The sequence below is a fragment of the Mustelus asterias genome, unplaced genomic scaffold (assembly GCF_964213995.1).
Source record: "Mustelus asterias unplaced genomic scaffold, sMusAst1.hap1.1 HAP1_SCAFFOLD_4155, whole genome shotgun sequence".
Taxonomy (NCBI): domain Eukaryota; kingdom Metazoa; phylum Chordata; class Chondrichthyes; order Carcharhiniformes; family Triakidae; genus Mustelus; species Mustelus asterias.
The window spans coordinates 1645-21986 of NW_027594100.1; the positions used below are offsets into that span (position 1 = coordinate 1645).

At 60.4% G+C, this 20342-nt stretch overlaps 1 protein-coding gene across 1 annotated transcript; it reads left to right on the forward strand.

Moving 5' to 3' along the window:
- Window positions 1-455: 455 nt before the first annotated feature.
- Window positions 456-15982, forward strand: LOC144490980 (FERM domain-containing protein 4B-like; the record flags this gene model as incomplete). The annotated part of the gene is made up of 7 exons (XM_078208654.1): window positions 456-598; window positions 2321-2407; window positions 3887-4020; window positions 7379-7498; window positions 9752-9932; window positions 13049-13217; window positions 15896-15982. Coding segments are annotated over exons 1-7 (800 nt in total), but the record flags the coding sequence as incomplete, so codon positions are not given.
- Between the last annotated feature and the right edge of the window lie 4360 nt (window positions 15983-20342).

Consider the following 20342-nt stretch of genomic DNA (forward strand, 5'->3'; position numbering starts at 1 on the left):
GAGGAGGTTACAGAGATAGGGGAGGGTCATAGGGGCTGGAGGAGGTTACAGAGATAGGGAGGGTTGTAGTGGCTGGGGGAGGTTACAGAGATAGGGAGGGTTGTAGGGGCTGGAGGAGGTTACAGAGATAGGGAGGGTTGTAGGGGCTGGAGGAGGTTACAGAGATAGGGGAGGGTTGTAGGGGCTGGAGGAGGCTACAGAGATAGGGAGAGGTATAGAGGCTGGAGGAGGTTACAGAGATAGGGAGGGTTGTAGGGGCTGGGGGAGGTTACAGAGATAGGGAGGGTTGTAGGGGCAAGGAGGTTACAGAGATAGGGACAGTTGTGGGGCAAGGAGGTTACAGGGAGAGGAAGGGCTGAAGCTGAGGTTTGGGAATATTTAATCTCTCTCTCCCTGTTGAACAATCACTCTTTATGACAATCCATACAAAGTTGTAATCTTTTATCTCCAGCATTGAACACTGTCCCATTGAGTCTGCATTCTGGAAATTCCAGCCAGGAGTTTGGAATCGGCAGGCTCACTGCCCGCTGTTTCTCACCAGTAACAAGTGTGATGGCTCCTCGCCAGAGTCTCTAGATGCAGCGAATGATGAATGCAGGTGAGTCGGATAGGAAGTTACAATTCAGTCCAAACCTCAGTCACATACCAATCATCAAACTATCCCCATCAAACACACTCAGCACAGGTACAGCACGGGGTTAGATACAGAGTAAAGCTCCCTCTACACTGTCCCCATCAAACACTCCCAGGACAGGTACAGCACGGGGTTAGATACAGAGTAAAGCTCCCTCTACACTGTCCCCATCAAACACACTCAGCACAGGTACAGCACGGGGTAGATACAGAGTAAAGCTCCCTCTACACTGTCCCCATCAAACACTCCCAGGACAGGTACAGCACGGGGTTAGATACAGAGTAAAGCTTCCTCTACACTGTCCCCATCAAACACCCAGGACAGGTACAGCACGGGGTTAGATACAGAGTAAAGCTCCCTCTACACTGTCCCCATCAAACACTCCCAGGACAGGTACAGCACGTGGTTAGATACAGAGTAAAGCTCCCTCTACACTGTCCCCATCAAACACTCTTCACAACTTTGACAGTGCGGCGCTCCCTCATTACTGACCCTCCGACAGTGCAGCGCTCCCTCAGCACTGACCCTCCGACAGTGCAGCACTCCCTCAGCACTGACCCTCTGACAGTGCGGCGCTCCCTCAGCACTGACCCTCCGACAGTGCAGCACTCCCCTCAGCACTGACCCTCTGACAGTGCGGCGCTCCCTCAGCACTGACCCTCCGACAGTGCAGCACTACCTCAGCACTGACCCTCTGACAGTGCGGCGCTCCCTCAGCACTGACCCTCCGACAGTGCGGCGTTCCCTCAGTACTGACCCTCTGACAGTGCGGCGCTCCCTCAGTACTGACCCTCTGATAGGGCGGCGTTCCCTCAGTACTGACCCTCCGACAGTGCAGCACTCCCTCAGCACTGACCCTCCGACAGTGCGGCGTTCCCTCAGTACTGACCCTCCGACAGTGCGGCGTTCCCTCAGTACTGACCCTCCGACAGTGCGGCGTTCCCTCAGTACTGACCCTCCGACAGTGCGGCGTTCCCTCAGTACTGACCCTCCGACAGTGCGGCGTTCCCTCAGTACTGACCCTCCGACAGTGCAACACTCCCTCAGCACTGACCCTCCGACAGTGCGGCGTTCCCTCAGTACTGACCCTCCGACAGTGCGGCGTTCCCTCAGTACTGACCCTCCCACAGTGCGGCGTTCCCTCAGCACTGACCCTCTGACAGTGCGGCGCTCCCTCAGTACTGACCCTCTGACAGTGCGGCGCTCCCTCAGTACTGACACTCCGACTGCGGCGTTCCCTCAGTACTGGTCCTCTGATGGTGCAGAGCTCCCTTTGATGTGACTTTGATGCACAGGAGATCAAACAGTTGGACAAATGTCTGTCTTTTTCAATGGTCAGCACGGTGGTCCAGTGAGTAGCACAGCTGCCTCACAGCGCTGGGGACCCAGGTTCGATTCCCGGCTCGGGTCACTGTCTATGCGGAGTCTGCATATTCTCCCCGTATCTGCGTGGGTTTCCTCCGGGTGCTCCGGTTTCCTCCCACACTCCAAAGATGTGGGGGTTAGGTGGATTGGCCATGCGAAATTGCTCCTTAGTGTCAGGGGGACCAGCTAGGGTAAATGTGTGGGGTTATGGAAATAGGGCCTGGGTGGGATTGTGTTTGGTGCAGACTCGATGGGCCCAATGGCCTCCTTCTGCACTGTAGTATTCTATGATTCTATGAATAAATGCCTCTCTCTTGCCAGGTAGGAGGAGCAGTTGCCCTTTGGCGGGGGACATGGAGATTAAAGGTGGACTGATCACCATGGCAACAGGCAATATTGGCTCTCCAGGTAAGTGAAGCCTAAAGGGATGTGCTTGGCCCTGCAGATTGGTTAGGGCTGCGGTGGGTAATAGGACGCGAGTGTCAGGAGAGGAGCGCGAAGGGGTGGGAAGCAGCACTTTGTGACGATCTGGCATCAAAAACTGGTATGTAGATTCTATTTTTGCAGTTAGCATTTGCACCATCGAGAGAGGATGGAACAGGGCCGAGCGGGACCGGGGCGGGGCCGAGCGGGACCGGGGCGGGGCCAGGGCGAGTGGGGCCGGGCCGAGCGGGGCCGGGGCGAGTGGGGCCGGGCCGAGCGGTACCGGGCCGGGCCGGACCGGGGGTGGCCGAGCGGTACCGGGCCAGGCCGGACTGGGGGTGGCCGAGCGGTACCAGGGCCGTGCCGAGCGGGACTGTGCCAAGCGGGACCGAGCCAGGCGGGACCGGACCGGAGCTGGGCAGGACCGGACCGGAGCCGGGCCGAGCAGGACCGGGACCGGGCCGGGGCTGGGGCCGAGCGGAGCCGGGCCGAGCGGGGCCGGGGCGAGTGGGGCCGGGCCGAGCGGGAGCGGGGCCGTGCCGAGCGGGACCATGCCAAGCGGGACCGAGCCAGGCGGACCGGACCGGAGCCAGGCCGAGCGGGACCGTGCCGAGCGGGACCATGCCAAGCGGGACCGAGCCAGGCGGGACCGGACCGGAGCCAGGCCGAGCGGGACCGGGGATCGGGCCGAGCAGGACCGGGACCGGGCCGGGGCTGGGGCCGAGCGGGGCCGGGCCGAGCGAGGCTGGGCCGAGCGGTACCGGGCCGACCGGGGCCGTGCCGAGCGGGACCGGATCGGAGCCAGGCCGAGCGGGACCGGGGATCGGGCCGAGCAGGACCAGGGTGAGCTGAACGGGTCTGGACCGGGCTGAATGGGTCTGGACTGGGCTGAGCGGGTCTGGACCGGGCTGAGCGGGTCTGGACCGGGCTGAGCGGGTCTGGACCGGGCTGAGCGGGTCTGGACCGGGCTGAGCGGGTCTGGACCGGGCTGAGCGGGTCTGGACCGGGCTGAGCGGGTCTGGACCGGGCTGAACGGGTCTGGACCGGGCTGAGCGGGTCTGGACCGGGCTGAACGGGTCTGGACCGGGCTGAGCGGGTCTGGACCGGGCTGAACGGGTCTGGACCGGGCTGAACGGGTCTGGACCGGGCTGAGCGGGTCTGGACCGGGCTGAGCGGGTATGGACCGGGCTGAGCGGGTCTGGACCGGGCTGAACGGGTCTGGACCGGGCTGAACGGGTCTGGACCGGGCTGAGTGGGTCTGGACCGGGCTGAGCGTGTCTGGACCGGGCTGAGCGGGTCTGGACCGGGCTGAGCGGGTATGGACCGGGCTGAACGGGTCTGGACCGGGCTGAACGGGTCTGGACCGGGCTGAGCGGGTCTGGGCGATCTGAATTATTCTGACTGGATTGGGCTCCTCTGTTGAGCTTGTGCCCATTGAGCTGACGTTGTTCTCTAACGGTGCAGGGTCGCAGCGTTACACAAAGGCGATGAAGATGAAGGTGGAGAGGATGAAGGAGCTCAGAGCTCGACAAGGAAAAATCGAGGAGAAGTTGAGGAGGAAAATTGCTGAGTTGAAGGAGCTGTGCCTGCAGGAAGCTGTAAGTCGGGAATGCCCACTCTCTGTGGAATGCCCGCTCTCCAAGGAATGTCCGCTCTCAGAAGAACACCCTCATCTTTCCCTTTCAAAGGCAGCCTCCATCACCTCATTCTCACCATGCTTACCGATCCAGACATTACCACACAATGGCCTGCAAAGCTTTCTCTTCCTGCTCCCTCACCATGACCTCTGCTTTCTAACTAGGATCACGCCTTGTCTCCCTCTCACTTACATGATGCCCCTCAAAAACCGTGTCTGAAACCTCAATGTTCACTGCCTACAGCCTGCTCTAGCTCACCAATAGACCCTTCCCTATCTCTGTAGCCTCCTCCAGCCCCTACAACCCTCCCTATCTCTGTAACCTCCTCCAGCCCCTACAACCCTCCCTATCTCTGTAACCTCCTCCAGCCCCTACAACCCTCCCTATCTCTGTAACCTCCTCCAGCCCCTACACTCTTCCCTATCTCTGTAACCTGCTCCAGCATCTACGCCCCTCCATATCTCTGTCACCTCCTCCAACCACTGCAACCCTCCCTATCTCTATAACCTTCTCCAGCCCCTACAATCCTCCCTATCTCTATAACCTTCTCCAGCCCCTACAATTCTCCCTATCTCTGTAACCTCCTCCAGCTCCTACAACCCTCCCTATCTTTCTGTCTCTTTCTTTCTCTCTGTTTTTGTCTCTCTCTCTCTTTTTGTCTCTTTTGTCTCTCTCTTTCTATCTCTTTTTTCTGTCTCTCCCTCTTTCTGTCTCTTCCTCTTTCTGTCGCTCCCTCTTTCTGTCTCTTCCTCTTTCTGTCGCTCCCTCTTTCTGTCTCTCCCTCTTTCTGTCTCTTCCTCTTTCTGTCGCTCCCTCTTTCTGTCTCTTCCTCTTTCTGTCGCTCCCTCTTTCTGTCTCTCCCTCTTTCTGTCTCTCCCTCTTTCTGTCTCTTCCTCTTTCTGTCGCTCCCTCTTTCTGTCGCTCCCTCTTTCTGTCTCTCCCTCTTTCTGTCGCTCCCTCTTTCTGTCTCTCCCTCTTTCTGTCTCTCCCTCTTTCTGTCTCTCCCTCTTTTTGTCTCTCCCTCTTTCTGTCTGTCTCTCTCGCTTTCCGTCTCTCTCTCTCTCCTGCTTTCTGTCTGTCTGTCTGTCTCTCTCTCTCGCTTTCTGTCAGAGTCTCTCTTTCTGTCAGTCTCTCTCTCTCTTTGTCTCTCTCTCTCTCACTTTCTGTCTGTCTGTTTCTCTCTCTCTGTCTGTCTCCATCTCTCTGTCTGTCTCTCTCTCTGTCTGTCTCTCTCTCTCTTTCTGTCTGTCTCTCTCTCTCTCTGTCTCTCTCTCTGTCTCTCTCTCTCTGTCTGTCTCTCTCTCTCTTTCTGTCTGTCTCTCTCTCTCTGTCTGACTGTCTCTCTCTGTCTGTCTGTCTGTCTCTCTCTCTGTTTGTCTCTCTCTCTGTCTGTCTCTCTCTCTGTCTGTCTGTCTGTCTCTCTGTCTGTCTGTCTCTCTCTCTGTCTGTCTCTCTCTCTCTGTATGTCTCTCTCTCTCTCTCTGTCTCTCTCTTTCCATTACGATTCACCTTATATTGATTGGCCTGCTTGACTGAGCTTTTGTTCACCTGACATTGTATCTCTAAACATGGTGGGAATTTAAAAGTTGCTTTCTAATGTTGACCTGAAACATCCTGCTGTATTTACCTAAAAGAACTGAGTGAATGTAGGTAGTTTCAATGGACAGAATTTCTTCAAATATCGTTTGTGGGATTTTCTACTTCTGCCTGTCGACAGGCCAGGGGACTGAACACAATCACCAACAATGCGGCGCTCCCTCAGCACTGACCCTCTGACAGTGCGGCGCTCCCTCAGCACTGACCCTCTGACAGTGCAGCGCTCCCTCAGCACTGACCCTCCCACAGTGCGGCGCTCCCTCAGCACTGACCCTCTGACAGTGCAGCGCTCCCTCAGCACTGACCCTCTGACAGTGCGGCACTCCCTCATCACTGACCCTCTGACAGTGCGGCGCTCTCTCAGCACTGACCCTCCCACAGTGCGGCGCTCCCTCAGCACTGACCCTCTGACAGTGCAGCGCTCCCTCAGCACTGACCCTCTGACAGTGCGGCGCTCCCTCAGCACTGACCCTCCCACAGTGCGGCGCTCCCTCAGCACTGACCCTCTGACAGTGCAGCGCTCCCTCAGCACTGACCCTCTGACAGTGCAGCGCTCCCTCAGCACTGACCCTCCCACAGTGCGATGCTCCCTCAGCACTGACCCTCTGACAGTGCAGCGCTCCCTCAGAAGTGACCCTTTGACAGTGCAGCGCTCCCTCAACACTGACCCTCGAACAGTGCGATGTTCCCTCAATACAGACCTTTTGACAGTGTAGTGCTCCCTCAATACTGACTCTCAGACAGTGCGGTGCTCCCTCAGCACTGACCCTCTGACAGTGCGGCACTCCCTCAGCACTGACCCTCTGACAGTGCGGCACTCCCTCAGCACTGACCCTCTGACAGTGCAGCACTCCCTCAGGACTGACCGTCCAACAGTGCGATGCTCCCTCAGCACTGACCCTCTGACAGTGCAGCGCTCCCTCAGCACTGACCGTCCAACAGTGCGATGCTCCCTCAGCACTGACCCTCTGACAGTGCAGCACTCCCTCAGCACTGACCGTCCAACAGTGCGATGCTCCCTCAGCACTGACTCTCTGACAGTGCAGCGCTCCCTCAGTACTGACTCTCGTTCAGTGCGGCGCTCCCTCAGCACTGACTCTCGTTCAGTGCGGCGCTCCCTCAGCACTGACTCTCTGACAGTGCAGCGCTCCCTCAGTACTGACTCTCGTTCAGTGCGGCGCTCCCTCAGTACTGACCCTCCAACAGTGCGATGCTCCCTCAGTACTGACTCTCGTTCAGTGCAACACTCCCTCAGTACTGACTCTCGTTCAGTGCAACACTCCCTCAGTACTGACCCACCCACAGTGCGGTGCTCCCTCAGGACTGACCATCCGACAGTGCGGCACTCCCTCAGTACTGACCATCCGACAGTGCAGTGCGCCCTCAGTACTGACTCTCGTTCAGTGCAGCGCTCCCTCAGCACTGATGTTCTGACAGTTCGGTGTGCCCTCAGTACTGTCTCTGGGATGAGCGTCCATCCTGGATTATTCTCCAGTGTGCGATGGCCTGATTTGTGTAATAACACAGTCTAACAGAGCCATGAGTATGAACATCTCACAGACTGATGCTGAACAAATTACAGAGAGAGGCGAGGGAAGTGATTTGTGAACAACCATCACCAAATATTAAATTAACCCTTACTAGTTTTCCCTTTTGTCGCCACCCCGTCTCTGTTATCAATGACATTTTGACATAGGATTGACATGTCTTTATTTTATACCAGAAACTGACAGGCAGGCTCCCCACAGACTACCCTCTGGAGCCAGGTGAGATGCCCCCAGTGGTCGATCGACGAGTGGGGACTAGCAGCAAATTATCGAATCACAGTACGGCACTTCAACAGGTGAAGAAGAGCGCCCTGGGTGTCAGAGTGGAATCTAATCGAGGGGTTCGGGGTGGTTTATATATAGAATAACACATACCCAGGAGTGAGTTACAGACTGGAATCTAATCGAGGGGTTCGGGGGGGTTTATATATAGAATAACAGATACCCGGGAGTGTGTTCCAGACTGGAATCTAATCGAGGGGTTCGGGGGTGTTTATATATAGAATAACAGATACCCGGGAGTGAGTTACAGACTGGAATCTAATTGAGGGGTTCGGGGGGGTTTATATAGAGAATAACAGATACCCGGGTGTGAGTTACAGACTGGAATCTAATAGAGGGGTTCGGGGTGATTTATATATAGAATAACAGATACCCGGGAGTGAGTTACAGACTGGAATCTAATCGAGGGGTTCGGGGGGTTTATATATAGAATAACAGATACCCGGGAGTGAGTTACAGACTGGAATCTAATCGAGGGGTTCGAGGGGTGGTTTATATATAGAATAACAGATACCCGGGAGTGAGTTACAGACTGGAATCTAATTGAGGGGTTCGGGGGGGTTTATATAGAGAATAACAGATACCCGGGTGTGAGTTACAGACTGGAATCTAATAGAGGGGTTCGGGGTGATTTATATATAGAATAACAGATACCCGGGAGTGAGTTACGTCTGGAATCTAATGGAGGGGTTCGGGGTGGTTTATATATAGAATAACACATACCCGGGAATGAGTTACAGACTGGAATCTAATCGAGGGGTTTGGGGGGTTTATATATAGAATAACAGATACCCGGGAGTGAGTTACAGACTGGAATCTAATCGATGGGTTCAGGGGGGTTTATATAGAGAATAACAGATACCTGGCAGTGAGTTACAGACTGGAATCTAATCGAGGGGTTCAGGGTGGTTTATATATAGAATAACAGATACCCGGGAGTGAGTTACAGACTGGAATCTAATTGAGGGGTTCAGGGTGGTTTATATATAAAATAACAGATACCCGGGAGTGAGTTACAGACTGGAATCAAATTGAGGGGTTCAGGGTGGTTTATATATAGAATAACAGATACCCGGGAGTGCGTTACAGACCGGAATCTAATTGAGGGGTTCAGGGTGGCTTATATATAGAATAACAGATACCTGGGAATGAGTTACAGACTGGAATCTAATCGAGGGTTTGGCATGGTTTATATATAGAATAACAGATACCCGGGAGTGAGTTACAGACTGGAATCTAATCGAGGGGTTCGGGGTGGTTTATATATAGAATAACAGATACCCGGGAGTGAGTTACAGACTGGAATCTAATCGAGGGGTTCGGGGTGGTTTATATATAGAATAACACATACCTGGCAGTGAGTTACAGACTGGAATCTAATCGAGGGGTTCGGGGTGGTTTATATACAGAATAACAGATGCCCGGGAGCGAGTTACAGACTGGAATCTAATCGAGGGGTTTGGGGGGTTTATATATAGAATAACAGATACCCAGGAGTGAGTTACAGACTGGAATCTAATCGAGGGGTTCGGGGTGGTTTACATATAGAATAACAGATCCCCGGGAGTGAGTTACAGACTGGAATCTAATCGGAGGGTTTCGGGGTGGTTTATATATAGAATAACAGATACCCGGGAGTGAGTTACAGACCAGAATCTAATTGAGGGGTTCGGGGTGGTTTATATATAGAATAACAGATACCCGGGAGTGAATTACAGACTGGAATCTAATCGAGGGGTTCAGGGTGGTTTATATATAGAATAATAGATACCCGGGGGTGAGTTACAGACTGGAATCTAATCAAGGGGTTTATATATAGAATAATAGATACCCGGGGGTGAGTTACAGACTGGAATCTAATCGAGGGGTTCGGGGTGGTTTATATATAGAATAACCGGGGGCGGCACAGTGGCACTGGTTAGCACTGTTCCCTCACAGCACTAGGGACCCAGGTTTGATTCCCAGCTTGGGTCACTGTCTGAGCTTTCCTGACAATCTCTGTGCTTCTGGAGGGGTGAAGGGTTGAGGTGGGGCCCCAAAAAGCCTGAGGACGAGTTTGTGCCCTCTTCAGGAAGTGAGGGAATTGGGCAACTGCTGTAATGCTGCCCATAGTCAAATATCTTCACTGAGTAGTCAGGTGAAGGATGTTCAAAGCAGTGTCCCCGGGTTTGGGGGTATTGGGGATGGGGAGTGTTGGTGGCAGAGTTGGGATTTGAGTTATCTAGTGTCTGATGCCTGTCTTCACTCTGTGCCTTTCTCTTTCTCAGGACACAGGGCTGTGGGATCTCGAGCACCGGTTTGAGATGCAGGGCCGAATTGCCAGTGCCAGTCCAGTGCTGGCTGCCAGGACAGCATTGGCAAGAGAGCGGGGGAGGCAGGATTACCAACACTGGAAACTGCGGGACGACAGAGCGACAGAAATCCTGAGATACACCCACTTCAACCGAGGTACCAAACATGAATGGGTAACGTCGGGCACGGGGAGAGGGGTTACTGAGTGACAGTGTGAGGGAGCTGGATTAACATCAGTAGAGATACAGTCAGTAACACAGGGTGCTGGGGGGGAGAGGGGTTACTGATGGACAGTGTGAGGGAGCTGGATTAACATCAGTAGAGATACAGTCAGTAACACAGGGCGCTGGGGGGAGAGGGGTTACTGAGTGACAGTGTGAGGGAGCTGGATTAACATCAGTAGAGATACAGTCAGTAACACAGGGCACTGGGGGGAGAGGGGTTACTGAGTGACAGTGTGAGGGAGCTGGATTAACATCAGTAGAGATACAGTCAGTAACACAGGGTGCTGGGGGGGAGAGGGGTTACTGAGGGACAGTGTGAGGGAGCTGGATTAACATCAGTAGAGATACAGTCAGTAACACAGGGCGCTGGGGGGAGAGGGGTTACTGAGTGACAGTGTGAGGGAGCTGGATTAACATCAGTAGAGATACAGTCAGTAACACAGGGTGCTGGGGGGAGAGGGGTTACTGAGTGACAGTGCGAGGGAGCTGGATTAACATCAGTAGAGATACAGTCAGTAACACAGGGTGCTGGGGGAGAGGGGTTACTGAGTGACAGTGTGAGGGAGCTGGATTAACATCAGTAGAGATACAGTCAGTAACACAGGGTGCTGGGGGGAGAGGGGTTACTGAGTGACAGTGTGAGGGAGCTGGATTAACATCAGCAGAGATACAGTCAGTAACACAGGGCGGTGGGGGGAGAGGGGTTACTGAGTGACAGTGTGAGGGAGCTGGATTAACATCAATAGAGATACAGTCAGCAACACAGGGTGCGGGGGGGAGAGGGGTTACTGAGTGACAGTGTGAGGGAGCTGGATTAACATTAGTAGAGATACAGTCAGTAACACAGGGCGCTGGAGGGAGAGGGGTTACTGAGTGACAGTGAGAGGGAGCTGGATTAACATCAGTAGAGATACAGTCAGTAACACAGGGCGCTGGGGGGAGAGGGGTTACTGAGTGACAGTGTGAGGGAGCTGGATTAACATCAGTAGAGATACAGTCAGTAACGTAGGGCGCTGGGGGGAGAGGGGTTACTGAGTGACAGTGTGAGGGAGCTGGATTAACATCAGTAGAGATACAGTCAGTAACACAGGGTGCTGGGAGAGAGGGGTTACTGAGTGACAGTGTGAGGGAGCTGGATTAACATCAGTAGAGATACAGTCAGTAACACAGGGTGCTGGGGGGACAGGGGTTACTGAGTGACAGTGTGAGGGAGCTGGATTAACATCAGTAGAGATACAGTCAGTAACATAGGGCGCTGGGGGGAGAGGGGTTACTGAGTGACAGTGTGAGGGAGCTGGATTAACATCAGTAGAGATACAGTCAGTAACATAGGGTGCTGGGGGAGAGGGGTTACTGAGTGACAGTGTGAGGGAGCTGGATTAACATCAGTAGAGATACAGTCAGTAACACAGGGTGCTGGGGGAGAGGGGTTACTGAGTGACAGCGTGAGGGAGCTGGATTAACATCAGTAGAGATACAGTCAGTAACACAGGGTGCTGGGGGAGAGGGGTGACTGAGTGACAGTGTGAGGGAGCTGGATTAACATCAGTAAAGATACAGTCTACTGATACAGTCATGTACATGCGTCTGTGGCAGGCAGATTGGTGAGGATGGGGTCAAGTATGTTTTTCCCTCTTGTTGGTTCCCTCACCACCTGCCGCAGTTCCAGTCTAACTCGGCCAGCTCGGTCTGTGGTGGAACTACCGAGTTACTCTTGGTGATGGACGTTGAAGTACCCACCCAGAGTACATTCTGCACCCTTACCACCCTCAGCGCTTCCTCCAAGTGGTGTTCAACGTGGAGGGGAACTGATTCATCAGCTGAGGGGGGTACGTGGTAATCAGCAGGAGGTTTCCTTCCCCAAGTTTGACCTGGTGCCATGAGGTTTCATGAGTTCCAGAGTCGATGTTGAGGGCAACTCCCTCCCGACTGTATACCACTGTGCCGCCCGCCACCTCTGCTGGCTCTGTCCTGCCAGTGGGACAAGACATACCCAGCAATGGTGATGGAGTCTGGGACATTATCTGTAAGATATGATTCCATGAGTATGACCACGTCAGGCTGTTGCTCAACTAGTCTGTGGGACAGCTCTCCCAATTTTGACACAAGCCCCCAGATGTTAGTACGGCGGACTCAGCAGGATCAACAGGGCTGGGTTTGCCAGAGTTGTTTCCGGTGCCGAGGTTAATCCGGGAGATCCATCCGGTTTCATTCCTTTTTGCAGATTGTGTCAGGACAATGAAATATCCCAAATGACTTCATAGGAAGCTTGATTGAACAAAAGCATGGCACTGAGCGACAGTGTGAGCGACACTGGTGGGCAGCACAGTGGTTAACACTGCTGCCTCACAGCGCCAGGGACCTGGGTTCAATTCCAGCCTCGGGTGACTGTGTGGAGTTTGCACCTTATCCCTGTGTCTGTGTGGGTTTCCTCCGGGTGCTCCGGTTTCCTCCCACACTCCAAAGATCTGCAGGTTAGGTGAATTGGCCATGGTAAATTGTTCTTAGTGTCCAAACAGGGATAGACGGATTAGCTATGCTAAATTGCTGCATAATGTCCAAAGATGTGCAGGTTAGATGATTGTCCCGCAATGTCCAAAGAGGTATAGGTGAGGTGGATTGGCCATGCTAAATTCACAGGGTTACAGGGAGAGGGTAGAGGGGAGGGCCTCTACCATTCGGTGCAGACTTGGTGGACCGAATGGCCTCTTTCTCTACTGTAGGGATTCTATGAGCTGCTGAAGGAGTCTTTGGGTCCAGTCGACCTAAAGCTTGGTCAAAGAGATGGGTTTCAGAGGAGGAAGCTTAGCTGGAATGAGTGACAGGAAGGTTTATGAATGGAATTGCAAACCTTGGGCCTTGGTGTGCTGGAACCATTTGAATTGGTGATACACAGGAGGCCAGAATGAGATATCTCAGGGAGTTCTGTGGCTGGAGGAGATGACCAGAGGTAGGGAGAGATGACGCAGTGAGAAGTGTGCAGGGAGCTTTACCTGGGATCTACTTGCTGATGTAGCCGCCATTTCTGTTTGTCCACTGCCCTCCCAGATGAGGCCACACTGACTCCTCTTACGCGCGCCGATGGACGGGCTTCCCCCTGCGTGGACAGTCGGGGAGATGGGCAGACTGCTGGCCGCAGCCAAGGCTGGACACTGCTGCCCACGGACATCTATTGCCAGGCAAGAGGTCGGCGGAATTCATATGCCAGCCCCGTCAGGTATGGTTATAGACGGTATCACTGTTCTTTCTCAGTGTGAGCACTCATGGCTGGACGGGCGGGATTGGAACACTGGGTTCATGGCGAAGGGCAAGACTGGGAAGAGTTAGGTTATGTAATCCATTCGGCACCTCGAACCTGCTCCGCCGTTTAACTGGATCGTTCCCGATCTCTTGTCTCACCCTACTTTCCCGCACTGTCCCTGGGACCCTTAGTGCCATCAGTAACTCAGAATCTATCCATCATTGCTCCGAACATACCCCTGACTGAGCCACTGGGACAAAGATTAACCGTGCCCTCCACCTGCCCCTCCACCCCCCCCCCCCCCCCTCGCTCTCTCCCCTCTGGGACCCCCCCCCTCTCACTCGCTCCCCTCTGGGTCCCCCCCCCCCTCGCTCTCTCCCCTCTGGGTCCACCCCCCTCGCTCTCTCCCCTCTGGGTCCCCCCCCCCCTCGCTCTCTCCCCTCTGGGTCCACCCCCCTCGCTCTCTCCCCTCTGGGTTTCCCCCCCCCTCGCTCTCTCCCTTCTGGGTTCCCCCCCCCTCACTCTCTTCCTTCTGGGTACCCCCTCTCGCTCTCTCCCTTTGCCCCCCTCTCGCTCTCTCCCCTTGCTCCTCTCGCTCTCTCCTCTTTCCCCTGTCTTGCTCGCTCCCCTTGCCCCCCTCTCGTTCTCTCCCCTTGCCCCCTCTTGTTCTTTCCCCTTGCCCCCCTCTCGTTCTCTCCCCTTGCTCCCCTCTCGTTCTCTCCCCTTGCTCCCCTCTCGTTCTCTCCCCTTGCCCCCCTCTCGTTCTCTCCCCTTGCCCCCTCTCGTTCTCTCCCCTTGCCCCCCTCTCGTTCTCTCCCCTTGCCCCCCTCTCGTTCTCTCCCCTTGCCCCCCTCTCGTTCTCTCCCCTTGCCCCCCTCTCGTTCTCTCCCCTTGCCCCCCAGAGCCACACTGTCCGAGGGTCAGTGCCGAGGGAGCACCACACGTTGGAGGGTCAGTGCTGAGGGAGCGCCGCACTGTGGGAGGGTCATTGCTGAGGGAGCGCCGCACTGTGGAAGGGTCATTGCTGAGGGAGCGCCGCACTGTGGGAGGGTCACTGCTGAGGGTGTGCCGCACTGTGGAAGGGTCACTGCTGAGGGAGCGCCGCACTGTGGGAGGGTCACTGCTGAGGGAGCCGCCGCACTGTGGGAGGGTCACTGCTGAGGGTGTGCCGCACTGTGGGAGGGTCAGTGCTGAGGGTGTGCTGCACTGTCGGAGGGTCAGTGCTGAGGGAGCGCCGCACTGTGGAAGGGTCACTGCTGAGGGAGCGCCGCACTGTGGGAGGGTCACTGCTGAGGGTGTGCCGCACTGTGGGAGGGTCAGTGCTGAGGGTGTGCTGCACTGTCGGAGGGTCAGTGCTGAGGGAGCGCCGCACTGTGGGAGGGTCAGTGCTGAGGGAGTGCCGCACTGTCGGAGTGTCAGTGCTGAGGGAGCGCCGCACTGTGGGAGGGTCAGTGCTGAGGGAGCGCCGCACTGTGGGAGAGTCAGTGCTGAGGGAGCGCCGCACTGTCGGAGTGTCAGTGCTGAGGGAGCGCCGCACTGTGGGAGAGTCAGTGCTGAGGGAGCGCCGCACTGTGGGAGGGGTCAGTGCTGAGGGAGCGCCGCACTGTGGGAGGGTCAGTGCTGAGGGAGCGCCGCACTGTGGGAGGGACAGTGCTGAGGGAGCGCCGCACTGTCAGAAATGCTGTTTTTCAGGATGTTAAACCTGAGGCCTATTGTCTGCTCTCCCTGAGGGATCTAAGTGACCACATGTCCATGTTTGGAAGAGGGGCGGAGTGGGGGGGGGGGGGGGCGTGGGGGGGGGGGTGTGGGGGGGGGGGGGGGGGCGTGGGGGGGGGTGTGGGGGGGGGGGGAGAGTGTGGGGGGGCGGGGCGGGGAGGGTGGGGGGGGGCGGGGGGGGCGGGGCGGGGAGGGTGGGGGGGCGGGGAGGGTGGGGGGGGGCGGGGGAGGGTGGGGGGGGCGTGGAGGGTGGGGGGGGCGGGGAGGGTGGGGGGGGCGGGGAGGGTGGGGGGGCGGGGCGGGGAGGGTGGGGGGGCGGGACGGGGAGGGTGGGGGGGCGGGGCGGGGAGGGCGGGGCGGGGAGGGTGGGGGGGGCGGGGAGGGTGGGGGGGGCGGGGCGGGGAGGGTGGGGGGGGCGGGGCGGGGAGGGTGGGGGGCAGGGGGCGGGGAGGGTGGGGGGCGGGGGGCGGGGAGGGTGAGGGGCGGGGAGGGTGGGGGGTGGGGGGCGGGGAGGGTGGGGGGTGGGGGGCGGGGAGGGTGGGGGGTGGGGGGCGGGGAGGGTGGGGGGGTGGGGGGCGGGGAGGGTGGGGGGGTGGGTGGGTGGGTGGCGGGGAGGGTGGGGGGTGGGGGGCCGGGAGGGTGGGGGGCGGGGAGGATGGGGGGCGGGGCGGGGAGGGTGGGGGGCGGAGTGGGGGGCGGGGAGGGGCGGGGCGGGGGGGTGTCGCAGGCAAAGGCAATATTTTTGACTTTAGCAACATCGTTCAAACAAAACTCAGGAGACAGTCCTTTACCATGATGCAGTTTGTGGGATCATGCTGTGTACAAAATGGCTGCCAGTTTCCTGATATTCTACGAGTGATAAGCCCCCAGTGGGATATCTGCTTGGCTATTTGGGATGTACTGAAAGAGTTGAAATGAGTCTCTCTCTCTCTCTGCAGAATGTTACAGAGGAGTCTGTCCGGAACAGGGAGAAGGAGTGTGCCATCTTCGCCCATCATTTACCGGGACAGATCCGGACAATACAGGTGGGAGCCCAGCCTGTGGCCTGGGCACAGGGACCAAGCAATGGATTGGTGCCATTTAACACACACAATCCTGGAGACGTTCCACAGGTCTGGCAGCCTCTGTGAAGAGGGAAACCAGGTGAACGTTTCCTCTCCGTCTCCCCTCCAGAGTCAGACGGATATTAACTCTGTCTCCTTCTCCACAGAGGCTGCCAGACCTGCTGAGACCCGCAGCATTCCCTGTTTATATTTCAGGTTTAGTTTTGGCCTTGTTGCTTACCTGGTGCAGTGGCTGGGTGTCAGAGCGGGGAGCAAAAGTGTTTTTCATCACAATGTTTGCGAGGACACTGAAGATACTCTAATTATAATCTTTCCTGATTTGGGAGCTTTTCCTTCAGACTGGATAATTGTGCGAGTTGCTCTGTTGATGTAGAGAGAAAGCAGGGAGTTATAGACCAGTTATGAGTCTAACGCGATGTCAGGAAACTTCTAGAGTCCAGATGAAGGATAGACAGACAGACAAAACATGGTGGAACTACTGAGCTGATCACGGCGAGGGGGGCGAGGTGGCGAGGCAGCGAGGGAGGGCGAGGCGGCGAGGGAGGGCGAGGGAGGGCGAGGCGGCGAGGGAGGGCGAGGTGGCGAGGGAGGGCGAGGCGACGAGGGAGGGCGAGGCGACGAGGGAGGGCGAGGCGGCGAGGGAGGGCGAGGTGGTGAGAGAGAGCGAGGTGGTGAGGGAGGGCGAGGCGGTGAGGGAGGGCGAGGTGGCGAGGGAGGGCGAGGCGACGAGGGAGGGCGAGGTGGCGAGGGAGGGCAAGGCGGCGAGGGAGGGCGAGGCGACGAGGGAGGGCGAGGCGACGAGGGAGGGCGAGGGAGGGCGAGGCGGCGAGGGAGGGCGAGGTAGCGAGGAAGGGCAAGGCGGCGAGGGAGGGCGAGGCGACGAGGGAGGGCGAGGCGACGAGGGAGGGCGAGGCGGCGAGGGAGGGCGAGGTGGTGAGAGAGAGCGAGGTGGTGAGGGAGGGCGAGGCGGTGAGGGAGGGCGAGGTGGCGAGGGAGGGCGAGGCGACGAGGGAGGGCGAGGCGACGAGGGAGGGCGAGGCGACGAGGGAGGGCGAGGCGGCGAGGGAGGGCGAGGTGGTGAGAGAGAGCGAGGTGGTGAGGGAGGGCGAGGTGACGAGGCGAGGAGGGAGGGCGAGGCGAGGAGGGAGGGCGACGAGGCGAGGAGGGAGGGCGAGGCGACGAGGGAGGGCGAGGCGAGGAGGGAGGGCGAGGCGACGAGGCGAGGAGGGAGGGCGAGGCGAGGAGGGAGGGCGAGGCGAGGAGGGAGGGCGAGGCGAGGAGGGAGGGCGAGGCGAGGAGGGAGGGCGAGGCGAGGAGGGAGGGCGAGGCGAGGAGGGAGGGCGAGGCGGCGAGGGAGGGCGATGCGGCGAGGGAGGGCGAGGCGAGGAGGGAGGGCGAGGCGAGGAGGGAGGGCGAGGCGAGGAGGGAGGGCGAGGCGAGGAGGGAGGGCGAGGCGAGGAGGGAGGGCGAGGCGAGGAGGGAGGGCGAGGCGAGGAGGGAGGGCGAGGCGAGGAGGGAGGGCGAGGCGGCGAGGGAGGGCGAGGCGGCGAGGGAGGGCGATGCGGCGAGGGAGGGCGAGGCGAGGAGGGAGGGCGAGGCGAGGAGGGAGGGCGAGGCGACGAGGGAGGGCGATGCGGCGAGGGAGGGCGATGCGGCGAGGGAGGGCGAGGCGAGGAGGGAGGGCGAGGCGAGGAGGGAGGGCGAGGCGAGGAGGGAGGGCGAGGCGAGGAGGGAGGGCGAGGCGAGGAGGGAGGGCGAGGCGAGGAGGGAGGGCGAGGCGAGGAGGGAGGGCGAGGAGGGAGGGCGAGGCGAGGAGGGAGGGCGAGGCGAGGAGGGAGGGCGAGGCGAGGAGGGAGGGCGAGGCGAGGAGGGAGGGCGAGGCGAGGAGGGAGGGCGAGGCGAGGAGGGAGGGCGAGGCGAGGAGGGAGGGCGAGGCGGCGAGGGAGGGCGAGGCGGCGAGGGAGGGCGAGGCGGCGAGGGAGGGCGAGGCGGCGAGGGAGGGCGAGGCGGCGAGGGTGGGCGAGGCGGCGAGGGAGGGCGAGGGAGGGCGAGGCGGCGAGGGAGGGCGAGGGAGGACGAGGCGGCGAGGGAGGGCGAGGGAGGGCGAGGCGGCGAGGGAGGGCGAGGCGGCGAGGGAGGGCGAGGTGGCGAGGGAGGGCGAGGGAGGGCGAGGCGGCGAGGGAGGGAGAGGCGGTGAGGGAAGGCGAGGCGGCAAGGGAGGGCGAGGGAGGGCGAGGGAGGGCGAGGCGGCTTGGGAAGGCGAGGCGGCGAGGGAGGGCGAGGCGGCGAGGGAGGGCGAGGGAAGGCGAGGCGGCGAGGGAGGGCGAGGTGGCGAGAGAGGGCGAGGCGGCGAGGCAGGGCGAGGCCGCGAGGCAGGGCGAGGCAGCGAGGGAGGGTGAGGCGGCGAGAGAGGGCGAGGCGGCGAGGGAGGGCGAGGTGGCGAGGAAGGGCGAGGGAGGGCGAGGCGGCGAGGGAGGGCGAGGCGGCAAGGGAGGGCGTGGCCGCGAGGCAGGGCGAGGCGGAGAGGGAGGGCGAGGTGGTGAGGGAGGGCGAGGGAGGGCGAGGCGGCGAGGGAGGGCGAGGTGGCGAGGGAGGGCGAGGGAGGGCGAGGGAGGGCGAGGTGGCGAGGGAGGGCGAGGCAGCGAGGGAGGGCGAGGCGGTGTGGAAGGGCGAGGCGGCGAGGGAGGGCGAGACGGTGTGGAAGGGCGAGGGAGGGCGAGGCGGTGTGGAAGGGCGAGGGAGGGCGAGGCGGCGAGAGAGGGCGAGGCTGCGAGGGAGGGCGAGGGAGGGCGAGGCGGCGAGGTGGCGAGGGAGGGCGAGGTGGCGAGGGAGGGCGAGGCGGCGAGGGAGGGCGAGGCTGCGAGGGAGGGCGAGGCGGCGAGGGATGGCGAGGGAGGGCGAGGCAGCGAGAGAGGGCGAGGCAGCGAGGGAGGGCGAGGCGGTGTGGAAGGGCGAGGGAGGACGAGGCGGCGAGGGAGGGCGAGGCGGCGAGGGAGGGCGAGGCGGCGAGGGAGGGCGAGGCGGCGAGGGAGGGCGAGGCGGCGAGAGAGGGCGAGGCTGCGAGGGAGGGCGAGGCGGCGAGGGAGGGCGAGGCTGCGAGGGAGGGCGAGGCGGCGAGGGATGGCGAGGGAGGGCGAGGCGGCGAGGTGGTGAGGGAGGGCGAGGTGGCGAGGGAGGGCGAGGCAGCGAGGGAGGGCGAGGCGGTGTGGAAGGGCGAGGGAGGACGAGGCGGCGAGGGAGGGCGAGGCGGCGAGGGTGGGCGAGGCGGCGAGAGAGGGCGAGGCTGCGAGGGAGGGCGAGGCGACGAGGGAGGGCGAGGCGACGAGGGAGGGCGAGGCGGCGAGGCGGCGAGGGAGGGCGAGGCGGCGAGGGAGGGCGAGGCGGCGAGGGAGGGCGAGGCGGCGAGGGAGGGCGAGGCGGCGAGGGAGGGCGAGGCGGCGAGGGAGGGCGAGGCGGCGAGGGAGGGCGAGGCTGCGAGGGAGGGCGAGGCTGCGAGGGAGGGCGAGGCTGCGAGGGAGGGCGTGGCTGCGAGGGAGGGCGAGGTGGCGAGGGAGGGCGAGGCAGCGAGGGAGGGCGAGGCGGTGTGGAAGGGCGAGGGAGGACGAGGCGGCGAGGGAGGGCGAGGCGGCGAGGGTGGGCGAGGCGGCGAGGGAGGGCGAGGCGGCGAGAGAGGGCGAGGCTGCGAGGGAGGGTGAGGCTGCGAGGGAGGGCGAGGCTGCGAGGGAGGGCGAGGCGGCGAGGGAGGGCGAGGCGATGAGGGAGGGCGAGGTGGCGAGGGAGGGCGAGGCGATGAGGGAGGGCGAGGTGGCGAGGGAGGGCGAGGCGATGAGGGAGGGCGAGGCGACGAGGGAGGGCGAGGCTGCGAGGGAGGGCGAGGCGACGAGGGTGAGCGAGGCGACGAGGGAGGGCGAGGCGATGAGGGAGGGCGAGGCTGCGAGGGAGGGCGAGGCTGCGAGGGAGGGCGAGGCGACGAGGGAGGGCGAGGCGACGAGGGAGGGCGAGGCGACGAGGGAGGGCGAGGCGACGAGGGATGGCGAGGCGACGAGGGAGGGCGAGGCGACGAGGGAGGGCGAGGCGGCGAGGGATGGCGAGGCGGCGAGGGATGGCGAGGCGACGAGGGAGGGCGAGGCGACGAGGGAGGGCGAGGCGACGAGGGAGGGCGAGCCGGCGAGGGAGGGCGAGGCGACGAGGGAGGGCGAGGCGACGAGGGAGGGCGAGCCGGCGAGGGAGGGCGAGGCGGCGAGGGAGGGCGAGGCGATGAGGGAGGGCGAGGTGGCGAGGGAGGGCGAGGCGACGAGGGAGGGCGAGGCGACGAGGGAGG